We start from the raw sequence: 15,049 nt of genomic DNA, 5'->3' as shown, positions 1-15,049 counted from the left end.
AATTGCACACGTGCACATATATGCCACCACATTATTATTGGTAATTTTCTGGATTAAATCAGACATTAAAATGTCTAAATTTCTAACAATCCAAAAACCTGATATTAGGCATTTTTCTGTTAGTGGTTTTGCTGCTGCGTTAAAACCGGATCTGTTTGATGGTTCAAATTATAAGCGGTGGCGCGCGAGAATGATATTATGGTTGACTGCTATGAGTTGCTATGACGTCGCGAAGGGGAAGCCGGAACAGTTTACTCCTGAGGAGGAGAAAACGTTCTTGGCTGCTGATAACCTCTTCAGAGGCGCCGTCATAAGTGCGCTCGATAAAAAGTATGTCGACAATTATATTATTTGCACTACTGCTAAGGAATTATGGGATGCGCTTGAGGCCAAGTTCGGGGTTTCTGATGCTGGTAGCGAGCTGTACCTCATGGAACAATTGTTTGATTACAAGATGGTTGATAGCCGTTCTGTGATTGAACAAGGACATGAGATGCAGGCACTAGCTAAGGAACTAGAACAATTCCCTTGTGTGTTGCCTGAAAAGTTTGTGGCCGGCGGTATAATCGCTAAGCTGTCACCTTCTTGGAAGGATTTTGCTACTTCTCTAAAACATCAGAGAAAAGAGTTTGGTCTTGCTGAACTCATGGGAACTCTTGATGTTGAGGAGAAGGCGAGAGCAAAAGATACACATGGGAAAGGCGTTGAGTCTTTTAGTGCCAATGTGGTGCAGAAGAAAAAGCAATTCGCATTCCGTAATAAGAAAAAGAACAAGCAAGAGAACAAGCAAGGAGCAAACCCGAAGCCAAAACAAACTGCAACTTTTAAGAAGAAAAAGGCAGAAGGAGGCTGCTTTGTTTGCGGTAGCGATGACCACTGGGCGAGTGGTTGTCCAGACCGCAAATTTAAACGAGAAGAGAAAAAGTCAGTAAATATGGTCATTGGCGAGGCTGAAGGAGGAACATCTGGGTATGGTAATTATTTACCTACTGTTCTTTCAGTCTGTCATTCACCTGAGTGGTGGATGGATACTGGGGCTAATGTTCATGTGTGTGCTGACATCTCTTTGTTTTCTTCTTATCAGACCGGCAACACTGGAGCCTTACTGATGGGGAACGGATCTCATGCGCGTGTTCTTGGTGTTGGTACGGTCATTCGGAAGTTCACTTCGGGAAAGACGGTGCTGATGAAGAACGTGCAGCATGTCCCCTCCATCAAAAAGAATCTAGTTAGCGGCTCATAGCTTTGTAGAGATGGCTACAAAATAGTCTTTGAGGCCAATAAAGTTATACTTTCAAAATTTGGAACTTTTATTGGTAAAGGTTATGACTGCGGAGGCTTGTTCCGCTTATCCATGCATGATGTGTGTAATAAAATCGTGAACCATACTGTGATTTCGAATGAGTCAAATATTTGGCATTCGCGATTTTATCATGTTAATTATGGTTGTTTAACGCGGCTAGCAAATATGAATTTAATCCCGAAATTTAATTTAGTCAAAGGTTCTAAGTGCCATGTATGCGTGCAATCCAAGCAACCTGCAAGCCTCACAAGGCTGCGGAGGCGAGGAACTTGGCACCATTAGAATTAATCCATTCCGATCTATGTGAGATGAATGGTGAGTTGACTAAAGGTGGTAAACGATACTTCATCACTTTTATAGATGATTGTACTAGATATTGTCATGTGTACTTGCTTAAAACAAAGGATGAAGCATTACAATATTTTAAAGCCTATAAAGCTGAAGTAGAAAATCAACTTGAGAGGAAAATTAAACGCTTAAGGTCCGATCGTGGTGGAGAATATTTTTCAAGTGATTTTTCTGACTTCTGCGTAGAACATGGAATTATTCATGAGAGGACACCGCCATACTCACCACAGTCTAATGGGATTGCCGAAAGAAAGAACCGTACTCTAACTGAGATGGTTAACGCCATGTTAGAGACTTCGGGTCTATCTAAGGAATGGTGGGGTGAGGCGATACTGACAGCGAGTCATGTCCTGAATAGAGTTCCTACGAAGAATAAAGAAATCACACCATTTGAGGAATGGGAAAAGAAAAGAGTAAATGTCTCCTATTTACGTACTTGGGGTTGTTTGACTAAAGTGAATGTGCCAATAAACAAGAAACGCAAACTCGGACCTAAGACAATTGACTGTATTTTCCTTGGTTATGCTACTCACAGCATAGGGTATAGGTTTTTAATTATAAACTCTGGAGTACCAGATATGCATGTTGGTACTATAATGGAATCTAGAGATGCAACATTCTTTGAAAGTGAGTTTCCTATGAAAAGTACACCTAATATATTTCTAGTCATGAGTCTTAGAGTCTATAAACTCCCATGAGCAATTTATTCCGATAGAACAATCTGAGGAACCCCATGTTCACCATCCTGAGGAGGATGATAATGTAGTCACTCGAACGAGCAAAAGACAAAGAAAAGTGAAGTCTTTTGGAGATGACTATATTGTGTACCTCGTGGATGATACCCCAACAACCATTAAAGAGGCATTTTCCTCTCCTGATGCTGACTTGTGGAAGGAAGCAATAAGGAATGAGATGGATTCTATAATGTCTAATGGAACTTGGGAAGTGGTTGAACGACCTTATGGGTGTAAACCTATAGGGTGTAAATGGGTGTTCAAGAAAATGCTTAGGCCTGATGGTACAATTGAGAGGTACAAGGCTAGGCTTGTGGCTAAGGGTTATACCCAAAGAGAAGGGGAAGATTTCTTTGATACTTATTCACCTGTTGCCCGTTTGACCACAATTCGAGTGTTACTGTCTTTGGCTGCCTCTCATGGTCTTCTCATTCATCAGATGGATGTGAAGACAGCTTTCCTAAATGGAGAGTTAGAGGAAGAGATCTATATGGATCAGCCTGATGGATTTGTAACCAGTGGTCAAAAGGGCAAGGTGTGTAAGTTATTAAAATCCCTTTATGGCCTAAAACAAGCTCCAAAACAATGGCATGAGAAGTTCGACAAAACCTTAACTTCTGCCGGCTTTGCTGTTAATGAAGCTGACAAATGTGTGTACTATCGGTTTGGTGGGGGTGAAGGTGTGATTCTTTGTCTGTACGTGGATGACATACTGATCCTTGGGACAAGCCTTGATGTGATTAAGGAAGTTAAAGACTTTTTATCTAATAACTTTGAGATGAAAGATTTGGGAGAAGCTGATGTTATTCTAAACATTAGCTTTCAAGAGAAGGCAATGGTGGGATTACACTTGTGCAGTCCCACTATGTGGAAAAGATTTTAAGTCGCTTTGGGTACAGTGACTGTCAATCTGCTCCTACGCCTTATGATCCTAGTGTGCTATTGAGGAAAAATCGAAGAATAGCAAGGGATCAACTAAGATTCTCCCAAATTATAGGCTCATTGATGTACCTTGCTAGTGCCACGAGGCCTGATATCTCGTTTGCAGTGAGCAAACTTAGCCGGTTTGTGTCAAATCCGGGAGATATTCATTGGCAAGCTCTTGAGAGAGTGATGCGCTATTTGAAAGGTACTGTGAGCTATGGCATTCACTATACCGGATACCCGAAGGTATTAGAGGGTTATTGTGATGCAAACTGGATATCTGATGCTGATGTGTTAAAGGCCACAAGTGGATATGTGTTTCTGCTTGGAGGTGGCGCTGTTTCATGGAAGTCTTGCAAGCAGACTATCTTAACGAAGTCAACCATGGAAGCAGAACTCACAGCATTAGACACCGCCAGTGCTGAGGCCGAGTGGCTTCGTGAACTCCTGATGGATCTACCGGTGGTTGAAAAACCTGTGCCGGCTATTTCCATGAACTGTGACAATCAAACAGTGATCACTAAAGTCAACAGTTCTAAGGACAACATGAAGTCTACTAGGCATGTCAAACGGCGTTTGAAGACTGTCAGAAAGTTGAGAAACTCCGGAGTTATAGCATTGGACTATGTTCATACGTCCAAGAATCTGGCAGATCAATTCACAAAGGGACTATCACGTAATGTGATAGATACTGCATCGAGTGAGATGGGTTTGAGACCCACGTGAGGTCTACCATGGTGGCAACCTGTTCTATGTGATCGGAGATCCCGTGAAGTAGAATGGTGAAACAAGCCAGAAGTAGATTGTGAGGAAAGACCCTTTACTTAACTCATCTCAATTGCACTTCTTTCCTAAGTCTGTAAGGAAGGCTGGTTATATACCTTAATGTATTCCAAAGCGGCTTGTGAAGCGATAGATGTTGTCCTACAGAACATCTTTAAGGAATACACCTATATGAGTTTGACTGCTAGTCACAGTCTATGAGAGTTTGGGTGATCTCTAGATACTCATGAATGGGCCAGAAGTATGACTTATATGCTTCAACCAGAGGGGATGTTCATGCAACCCGGTATCAGTTATGAGTGTAGATGAAACTTATATCACACAAAACTTGCAATTCAAGGCATAGTCCATTGTTCAAGTTGTGGCTAAGTGTAGTCTGTACTCTAGGTGGAAGTTCAACTTAACAGTCTCCACTGAAACGACTGGTATATGAAACGACATGGAAACTCGAGAGCTTTTCTTATGTGCCCTAGAAATAGGTGGGGATTGTTGAATATAATGGGCCATTAGCCCATATTTATATTTGATGATTAATTCAAGGGCCCATAATTAATGCTATAATGAAAATGGTTTAGTACCATATTGATGATTGACCATGTGTTAACTCAACTTAAATAGGTGGCCTTTGTTAGCCCCTATGGAGAAGTTGAGGGAGGATGAAAGGGTGCCACACGCGCGCGCCGCCGCCGCCGCCGAGCCGTGTCTTGTCTTGTCTTGTCATGCGTGGTGAATAAGGAAAGGGAGGAAAAACGGGATCTGACCGTTGTGTAATTAATGACAATTAATTGCTAATTGATTGACTCGGTTTATGGCAATTAAAAGAGATTAATGGTCATCATTCAGATGTTTCCTCCTGAGGCCTATATATACCATACGCACCCACTCTTTCCATACCTGCGAGAACACACATCCAGTCTTCTTCTTCCTGTCGAGTTGCTCTCTGTCCATTCCCGTCCCGAACCTCTGCGCGCACAGGGATCGGGAGAGCAGGCCTCCGGAACCCGACGCCTTGCATCGAGACACCTGCTCGGGTGTTGCGGGCAATCAGGTTTTTGGGGAGCGTCTTCCGCGACTGCTCACCGGCAAGATCGTCTTCTTCCACTCCGGCGAGTCTTCTTCCTGGTGGACGTTCGCGCGGATCGAGATCGACTACTTCGTCTTCTTCCTGGTGGACGTTCGCGGGACTGCACTGCGAACATCTTCCTGCACCGACTGTGGTCTGCTACTTCGAGCAACGCACTATGTCGACTAGTGCGAATGGAGCCGTCGGTGCCTTCGGCACTGGTCCCTCCTCTGGGTACAATCTTAAACGATTGTTTTTCGTTTTTAGTATGTTTGCTGTTGTTGCAGTAGTATTTGCAATGTTTATCTCTAATCTGAGTAGTGATAAAATTGCACACGTGCACATATATGCCACCACATTATTATTGGTAATTTTCTGGATTAAATCAAACATTAAAATGTCTAAATTTCTAACAAGCAATACCCTTGCTTTCTTTTCTTTTCTTTTGGAGAAAGGAGTCCATCAGCGAAGAGAGTGAGAGTTATGAATTCCAAAACAAATTGTTGTTGGCATGCAAGCTTATCTCTCCATCATGAACTTCTTGCTTTCTTTTTTTTATTTTCTTTTTTCGGGAAAATTGAAGGTCAAATGACCTTGTTGAAAGTAGGAAGGTAATATGATGGGGACTCTATTTTTACAAACAATTTTAAAAAGGTAACCATCCCAATTTTCATTAACGTCACAATGGAAATACAAGAGGTTCATGATGGGTTGTAACCTGGCCCGATGGGGGGGGGTTGGGGGGGGGGCTTTATCACTAATCAACTCTAATAGAAACATGAAGTACACCAACAACATGGGCACAAGTTAGGGTACAACCTCTTTGAGTGGAGAGTAATACCCCTGCATTCTCTGCATGGATCGAATTGCCTCTTATGAAATTGCTGGATTTTAATTGGGTTTGGCTCAATTTTATTCAATTAAAATCAAATAAATCTTAGGATCTATATTAAATGGTAGGTGGAATAAAATCTTAGTCTCGTATGAGAATTTGACTAAAGTTAATTCAACTTAAATAGATAACAGTTATATGCACCAGTTTTGAAGTTGAGAGAGGCAAAAGGCGTGCTATATACACGCATGACGAGCCGAGCCGGGTAAAGCCCGCCACAACACCATGACGTGGTGTGGGATAGGCTGGGTTTGCCACTTGGGTCAATTGATGGCATTCGATTAAGGCTTATCAAAATCCTTCATAGTAGTTGTTACTCGTCCAATGCATTGTGGTTTCCCTCCGTTACCGGTAATGTCGCTAGGTTTGATGGTGTCCAATGGCATTATAAGAAAGGCGCCTCCTATTTGTCTCTCCTAAGAACATATACATCTTGCGCTTGTATCCGGCATCCGTTCTCTCTATTGTTGCTACCTTCTAATTTCCCTGTCTTAGAGCTCATACGTGCACACGGTGATTTGGGGTGGAGGGCAGTCCTATGGAGCATATTTATATTGCGCGTCCAGAAACACCATCCACGATAAAACCTATATAGATGGCGAGTGATCAGGTTTTTAGGGAGCATTCTCCACACAACTGCTTGCTCTTTTCCATTACACGACACAATTCCTGGCAATCTAGTACATAGTGAGGGAGAATGACTATTCCTGATGTTCTAGTAAAAGGCATGCGAGAAGCATAGTTATTAGCACCGGACCGGACATCGAACCGCTGAAGGCTTCGGTTCACGATTTGATTGGTCCAACTGGTTGAACCGTCGGTTCAACCCGGTTCAAATAGAGTGAAGAATGATACAAAAACACAACTGAGTTCATAGCTCAGTGGTGGAGAACTTGCTTTCTAACCCCGCAGAGCAGAGTTCGAATCCCTCACCGTCCCCTTTTTACACAAATTTCCATCATTTCTCTCAGGCCGGCCGGTTTTCCACGGTCCAAACTTCGGTTTTATACCGGTTTTCGAGGAAAAACCACCGGTTCACCGGTTTAATACCGGTTCGATTGCTTACCGGTCTTTTAAGGTGGACCGGACCGGCCGAGGCTCTGGTTCGGTCTTTTACCGGTCCGACCGCCGGTCCGGTCCGGTTCAAATAACTGTGGCGAGAAGGACTTGACATTATTCTTTCTGCACTACATGGAGCATGAAGGACTCCATCAACTGAGTTCCAAAATTCGGTTGAAAGGATGGTGTCATGCACTTTCTTTCCTGCTTCTGTTTTTGCCAATTTGGACTTAGTCCAATCATCACTTACAAATAGGAATTTCAGAGCATCCCTATGAGTGTGCAAGCTGCGCAAAGTGAGGAAAGCAGTAGCAAAACGAGTTACTCCTGGTCTAACAAGATCTCTACCTCCTGTCTTCTCCCTCATTGCATCAAGAAGCCTCCCGTGCCTATAAATAAAGGTAGTAACTTGTCTTGCACGTGCAATAGGCTTGCTGAACACCTTCATTTTGCCAATGTCCTCTAGCATAAGGTCCAAGCAATGTGCAGCACATGGAGTCCAAAACAGCGTTGGAATTCTTTCCATAAGAAGCTTGCAAGCTGCCTTATAGTTAGCACCATTGTCAGTGACCACTTGAACAACCTTGTCTCTTCCAATGAGATCAATTCTCTGCTGTAGTAAATCTGCCAACATTGGTGCATCATGTACTTTGCTTGATGCATCAACGGACTCCAAGAAGAAAGTCCCCTCTGGACTATTGACTAGGAAATTAATGAGGTGACGGCCTCGCCTATCTGTCCACCCATCTGACATGAGTGTACAGCCATATTGCTTCCAAGCAGCCTCATGCTTCTCCTTTAGTTTGTTGGTCTGTTCCACAGCCTTTCGTAGCAATGGCACCCTCACCTCATGGTAGCTAGGAGGTTTATATCCAGGTCCATACTGTCCAATGGCCTCACACATAATCTCAAAGCTCCTTGCATTGATAGTATTCAATGGTATTCTACTCTCATAGAAGAAATTGGCCACATGCATATTGACTTCATCTCTTTCTTCCTTGGTCCTGATCCTTCCCTCCACACTGCTTTGTGCAGGTCCATTGTTAGAATGTCTTTCCTCAACCACTTCTTCAGTTTTTTTTCGAAGCATGGTAATCACTGACTTCTTCTCTTTTGGTCTAGGTGGTAAAGTTGAAAATTTCAGAGCAGATTGCTTCCTTTTGGATGCTGTCCCTGAACTTGGATGTTGCACAGTTGTGCCTGAACTTGGATGTCCCTGAACCTGGTTCTCACTTGGTACCACTTCCACCATTTGAACACCATCATCGTCATCATCTAGGTTTAGCGCTCTCCTTCTTCTTCCCTTAACTAGTGCTGCTTCCATTTCAGCAGCAATTTCTGTTGTTGTCTTTTCACATTTGACAGCATCTCCATATCCACCTACAAGATGCTCCTTCAATCTCTTGATTCCAGACTTTACTTGTGTTCCACAAAGGATACACTCAACCAAATCTCTATTGCCAATTTCTGGCCAGAAGCCATACTTCCACCCAGGATCATTAGACTTGGCCTTCCTTTTCGGATCTGTCCTTGGATCATATTCAGCAGTACCTGAGCCTATACTCTGTGGACTTGCATTCTGTGGATTTGCACTCTGTGGACTTACCATTTAGATGGACTCAACGATTCTGTGAAACACGATAACGCAAAAGTAATTATTAATTAACACTGAGCACTAAAGGACAACTGGACAGTGGACACAAATAGTTAAATAGGGCTCAGATTGGAATATAAAAAACGTATTGTTGTCCAAAAGAGGCTAAGCACTAAGCACTAAGCAGTAAGCACTGAGCACTAAGCACCAAGCACCAAGCAAAGAAAATATAAACATGTCGGCATCCTGCAGTTCTGCTCAAGACAAAAGGATACAGACAAGTAGAAAAAAACAGAGTAGCATCCTGGATTCCTGCTGTTTCTGCTCAAGACAAGAGGATACAGACAAGCAAAGCAGAGTAATTACCTGTGTCCTGCTCGAGGGAAGACTGGAGGAGGCGGCTCTGTGTCCTGCTCGAGGGAAGACTGGAGGAGGCGATGGAGGACCAGAGAGGTGGCAGGGAAATAACAACCCGCCGGCGGCTGCTCCCCGCGCGGATGGAGGACGACCAGAAGAGGCAGGCGGGGAAACAGCCACCCGCCGACGGCAGCTCCTCGCGCGGATTGGGAAGAGGGGAGCGGAAGGCGGAGGCTTTGCTTCAGGCAGAGACTCGACGGCAGCAGCTTCTCCTGGTGGCGCGGGCGAAACGCGAGCGAGCAGGTAGGTCTGTCTTCCCCGAACGCTCCTCTCTCTCTGCTGTCTGCTCTGATTTCTCCCGCGTTTTTCTCTCCAGCGCGCCTAATTCTCCCGCCCACCCCTCCCTCTGTCTCGGCGCGCACGACTGCCTTTCCCGCGCGTTTGCTCTTTTCCCCGTCCTTTCTCCCACGATGTCCCATGTTTCCCGCCGCCCCGCACAGAGCACGCCCGTATGGCGCCCGCCTTCCTCGATCTGGGACGAATCGGACGCCAAATCGACGTTTTCCGGACGCCATGCTCGTAAGGCGGACGCCATACCAATCTGAGGCGAGTCGTCTGCCAAAACGTCTTGCCTAGAGCGCCTTGGCGATTAGGCGACGCCAAAGCGACGCCAAAGCGACGCCTTAAAAACATTGATGTTGACTAGTGAGAATGCCGCCGCCGGTGACCTTAGCGCTGGTCTTGCTTCAGGGTATACCATTGTAACTTTTCAGTTGCATTGTTTTTACTTTTGATCAATATGTCTAACATGATTGTTTATGTGAGTAGATCACACTGCTTTTCACTAATATCTTGGATTAAAATGTGCCTAAAATTCTAACAATCCAAAAACATGATAGGCATTTTTTGTTCACTGGTTTTTTTGCTGCGCTTAAACCAAATGGTTTTTGTGGCACAAATTACAAGAGGCAACGTGCCAAGTGCATTTCATGGCTAACATCTATTTGCTGCTACTTTGTTGTGCAAGGTTGACATGTATGAGCACATAACTTAGAGGAAGATTGTGTGTCCAATTAGGCTAACAATATGTTGCGAGGTGCAATAATAAGCATGATAGATAACAAGATTGTTGATGCTTATATGTGGGAACTTTGGATGTGTGCTGCTAGATACATTTGTGGAAGGAAGCATTATTGCCAAGCTATGACCTTCATTGATGGATTTTGTTACTACTTTAAAACATATGAGATGTGACTTTGGCATTGCTAATTTAAATAGCTCTTTAGATGTTGAGAAAAAAGCGAGAGTAAAAGATGCTCGTGGCAAGAAGGTTGAGGGTGTTGAATATGTTGCAAATTCAATTACACATTATAAATGCCCAAATTAGGGTTCCACCTAATATATGATCTTGTAAGCTGCTGCACGGCGTTGTAACCCAACTCTTGATAATAGTGAGGAGTGTTTGCTGGCTGGCGCCCATGATTTTCCCCTTCGCATTGGAGGGGTTTTCCACGTTAAATCTTGTGTCTCCGTTGTCGTTTTGACCTTGACATATATGCTAATACTCATACATGTGCTAACATTTCCTTCTTTTCATCTTATCAGACAATAAGAGTTCCCCTATGTTGATGTTCTTTTGGTTAGTGTGGTTAATTTAAAGTTTACTTTAGGAAAGCCATGCATCATCTCCCCTCCATTAAGAAGAATCTCGTTCCAGTCGCCCTTTATTGTGTTAATATGGTTTTAAACTTTTGTTTGAGTCTAATAAATACATACTTCCTAAGCATGGGATTTTTGTTGGTAAAATATATGGTATTAGAGGCTTGTTCCGCTTATCTTTGAATGATGCTTGTAGTAAACTTATGAACCATGTAAATTTTGGTTGTATAAGTGGATCTAGATGACTAGAGGGAGGGAGGATGGTGAATGACCTATAAAAAATTCTCAAGAAAATAATAAAACACTACAAGAAAGTGTTTAGAAGAATAAGCAATCCTAATGGTCACTACTTTGCCTAGCTTAATTCACCAAAAGTAAGCGTCCTATACAAGTCTAGTAGCAAGATTAACACTACTACTAGGCACTCAAATAAGTAAGGACAGTAGCACTACTCTAGTTGAGTTAAAAGCAACTAAACTAGCTACTTCTACCAACTAGCAACTACAACTACAGAGCTAAACTAACAAGCAAGTACCACACAAGTATGAAAGTAATGCACAAGTGTAGAAGTTGCAAACCCCTGGGGCAAGTGAGAGAATGATTTACCCCGAGGTTCGGTTGTTTGCCAAAAACTTACGTCCTCGTTGAGGCGAGTTTCTAGGTAATTGATTCACGGACTAAGAAGCTTCTTAAGCTTGACCCTCCACTTGTGTGTCACAAGAAACAACTCAACAAAGATCATTCCACTAGAGTTGCTCTTCACGGCACTCGTAGAGACGTGCACAAGAGCCCCTTACTATTCTACTGACTAGAGGCTCCCAAAAGTCACCAACAAGGCTCTCAACAATCCTCCAATCACCGAGCCCCTTACACACAAGACACGTTGGCAAAACTCTTAGAACTCAACATCCCACGCAGCCAAGAGGAACCCGTCAGGATGAGCGGTGTGATGGGTTGTCCTAGGTCGGTCCTGGCTGCCCCTAGGACCTTGTGGTTCGTTGTTGCAACAAAGTAGGCGGCATTGAATGAAAAGAAGCAAAATAGGACAAGATAAATATTAGATATAAAAATAATGTTGTAGATTGATTTTGTGATTATGTGTTGTCAATCAGTTGTTATCTTTTATATTTATAGGATGGCTGGTCTTTTCGTATATGAAATAATAGAAATCAATAAAGAAAGCAAATACAAGTCCTTTAATCAGTCATGTCAACCATACATTCCTTTCTTATCCAATTAAAATATAGCTATCTACCTTCCCTCATCAACACAATTTAGATTTCCCACTTTACAAATTAAATTGTGTCAACACCCCACTTTCAGATGCAACAAATATCTGAATATCATATACCTCGTTGTGAAGACAAGAAGATAAGACAAACCCATAAATAGAGTGGGATTGCTCATGCGGCCTGATTGCAATAATCTCAAATTCAGATATGTGCATCAGTATAGAGACACTAGATGATGATCAGCAGCAAGCAAGCTGACAAAATAAAACTGAATTTGGGCTCTGAATCTAACAAATGTTGCTTCCTCTGCATTCTTCAGACGGGATTCCTTTTTTTCGATATATCAAGTGGTTTGTCAGGTCGTGCACGAGCTTTCTATGGATTTCCATTTCATTGACCAATCCAAGTGACATCTTCATCTATAAACAAATGGAAGCGGCAGCAGTCACTAGCAGATTAGGTGTGGTAAGTGGTGTAAATATCCCTTTGTTTTTGTGCTGTTGCCTGCGCTGGATCGCTTCAATTATCTGCTCAGAGAAACAGGGAAATTGCTGACTTATTCAAAACTCAAAAGCTAGGAGCCTACTTGCACATATCTCAGACAAATGCATTGAGCCACATGAAAAGAAACAAGGAAAGCTCGGAGACAGTTTGAACCAACCCCTGTTATGAGTCATAACTTGGTGCTACTGCTCTGTCGATTTCAACTGTCTGACTGACCTGGTCACTAGCATGAAGGGGTTATGTGTCATATAATTCATTTGATATTCTAATGAATAGTACAGTGGTCAGTCTCAGTCATATGATGGGCAACGAGCACAACCACCAGATAGTGTAGCTACTCACTCAAGTTCAGAGAATCAGAGTTTATATTAGCCTGGTTTGTGTTTATATAGAAGTGGTGTGCGTTCTAGAGATTGACCACACCTTCACAGCAGGGGAATGTCACTGTTATAGGAGTGAAGTCTCCAAGGAGAGGCGCGATAATTTAGCCAGCGAGACAAACAAAAAGCTAGACTTAACTAGCTGCCCCTGGAAACATTCTCTCTTCCAGCCTCGGTTTCTCACCTGGATCCGCATCCAGAGATTGGTCGTCCTCCTCCTCGTCCCCTAGGTCGCACTTCCCTCTGCGGCGCGCACGATTCGTCGATCGGTTGGTCCGGGTAGAGATGATCAACAGGTGCTTCTGCTGCGTCGCCGGCGACGATGAGCCGGAGCCAGCCGCTCCACCACCCGCCGGTACCGGTCGTCGCACTCGCAGGTACACATATATGCTTCTTCGTTGACCATGCGGATCTGCAAGGCTACCTCGTGATCCCGTCGTGCATGCACGGCTGTATCTCTGATATCGCGATCAGTCGAGCTGATGAATCGATCTTCCTGTGACACTCTACCGGATGAATTCGAAGGACGAATCCGTCGAGGACACCTAAGAACAGGAGTATCGAGTATCCATGGGAGATCTACAGCCTCAAGGAGCTCCTGCAGGCGACCAACAACTTCAACGAGAACAACAAGCTCGGGGAGGGCGGATTCGGCACCGTCTACTGGGGCCGCACCGCCAAGGGCGTCGAGGTGCATATGCACACTATACATCTGTTCATGGTCTTGTCAATCTACATGTCGTAATTAAGCTCGTGTAATTCGTTTGTTGACATCGGTGGCGTGGGTGCATCCTGATTCCCGAGTGACAAATATAACGTTCGATACGTGTTCAGATCGCGGTGAAGCGGCTCAAGGCGATGACGGCCAAGGCGGAGATGGAGTTCGCCATCGAGGTGGAGATCCTCGGCCGTGTCCGGCACAAGAATCTTCTCAGCCTCCGCGGTTTCTACGCCGGCGGCGACGAGCGCCTCATCGTCTATGACTACATGCCCAACCACAGCCTACTGACGCATCTCCACCCCCAACGCGGCGCCCCCTCCTCCCAGCAGCATCAGCCTCTCGACTGGGCACGCCGCGTTGCCATAGCCATCGGTGCCGCCGAGGGCCTCGCGTGAGTCATATCATCATGCATGCACACACACACACACACACACACACACACACACCATGCGCCCAAAAGACTCCATTGATATTCCTGCCATAATCTCATCATCTCGTTAAGAATCCATTATTCGTGTCTTGATTTCAGTTACTTGCACCACGAGGCGAACCCGCACATCATACACCGGGACATCAAGGCGAGCAACGTGCTGCTGGACGCGGACTTCGTTCCTAAGGTCGCCGACTTCGGGTTCGCCAAGCTCATACCCGACGGCGTGTCGCACCTGACGACGAGGGTGAAGGGCACGCTGGGCTACCTGGCGCCGGAGTACGCCATGTGGGGGAAGGTCTCCGAGAGCTGCGACGTCTACAGCTTCGGCGTGCTCCTCCTGGAGCTCGTCAGCGCGCGCCGGCCGCTCGAGAAGCTCCCCGGGGGCGTCAAGCGCGAGATCGTGCAGTGGGCGGCGCCGCTGGTGGACCGCCGCAAGTGGGAGCGCATCGCGGACCCGCGCCTCGCCGGACGGTTCGACGCGCAGCAGCTCCGCGCCGTGGTCGAGGCCGCCATGCTGTGCACGCAGAGCAACGCCGAGAGCCGGCCGGCCATGGCCGAGGTGGTCGAGATGCTCAGGTTCAGTGGGGAGCGGCGGACAACCAAGGAGATCGTCCCGGTGGTCGCCGCAAGCAGCGAGATGACCACCCCAGACCTGCAAGACGTCACCGGCAGCAGCGAGCCCCTGGACAGGCGGAGCTGGAAGGTGGCCAAGCTGAGGTGACGACGATCGATCGTCCATCCAGATTCAGGCATGTGTTATCATATGCAATTGAGGTGCAAAATGGTTAGTGCACATTTAGCAGATTGCACTGTTAATTCATAAGGTTACGCAAACGGTGCTGATGATGGTGTGTTTGGTGGGAGAAATCAAGAGTTTTTAATCCTCTCGCCTGCAAAGTTTTGTTTGCTTGCGTTGTGGGGTTTGTTGCATTTGCTTATTATTTGTTCGATATAATATATATGGGAGCTAGCAGATGTGCACATAATCAATATTTCTTATGTACATAGATACTTTGGGATATTCAACCCCGAGAGGGCCGTTTATGTTTTGTATGGTTTAGAG

General features: G+C 45.0%; 2 protein-coding genes across 2 annotated transcripts; one reads left to right on the top strand and one right to left on the bottom strand.

Annotated features, from left to right (window-relative positions):
* On the bottom strand, positions 7,221–8,715 carry LOC110432764. Its single transcript, XM_021453572.1, has 2 exons — positions 7,357–8,715; positions 7,221–7,262 (listed from the first exon to the last, which is right to left on the bottom strand). The coding sequence occupies exons 1-2, from the start codon at positions 8,713–8,715 to the stop codon at positions 7,221–7,223; spliced, it is 1,401 nt and encodes a 466-aa protein (XP_021309247.1).
* On the top strand, positions 11,863–15,049 carry LOC8054894 (PTI1-like tyrosine-protein kinase At3g15890). Its single transcript, XM_002462671.2, has 4 exons — positions 11,863–13,209; positions 13,358–13,523; positions 13,667–13,944; positions 14,083–15,049. Exons 1-4 carry the CDS (start codon positions 13,118–13,120, stop codon positions 14,705–14,707), a joined length of 1,161 nt encoding a protein of 386 aa, XP_002462716.2. The 5' UTR covers positions 11,863–13,117; the 3' UTR covers positions 14,708–15,049.

Source organism: Sorghum bicolor, chromosome 2 (genome assembly GCF_000003195.3).
Source record: "Sorghum bicolor cultivar BTx623 chromosome 2, Sorghum_bicolor_NCBIv3, whole genome shotgun sequence".
NCBI classification, from domain to species: Eukaryota; Viridiplantae; Streptophyta; class Magnoliopsida; order Poales; family Poaceae; genus Sorghum; species Sorghum bicolor.
This window is presented reverse-complemented; position numbering and strand designations above follow the sequence as displayed.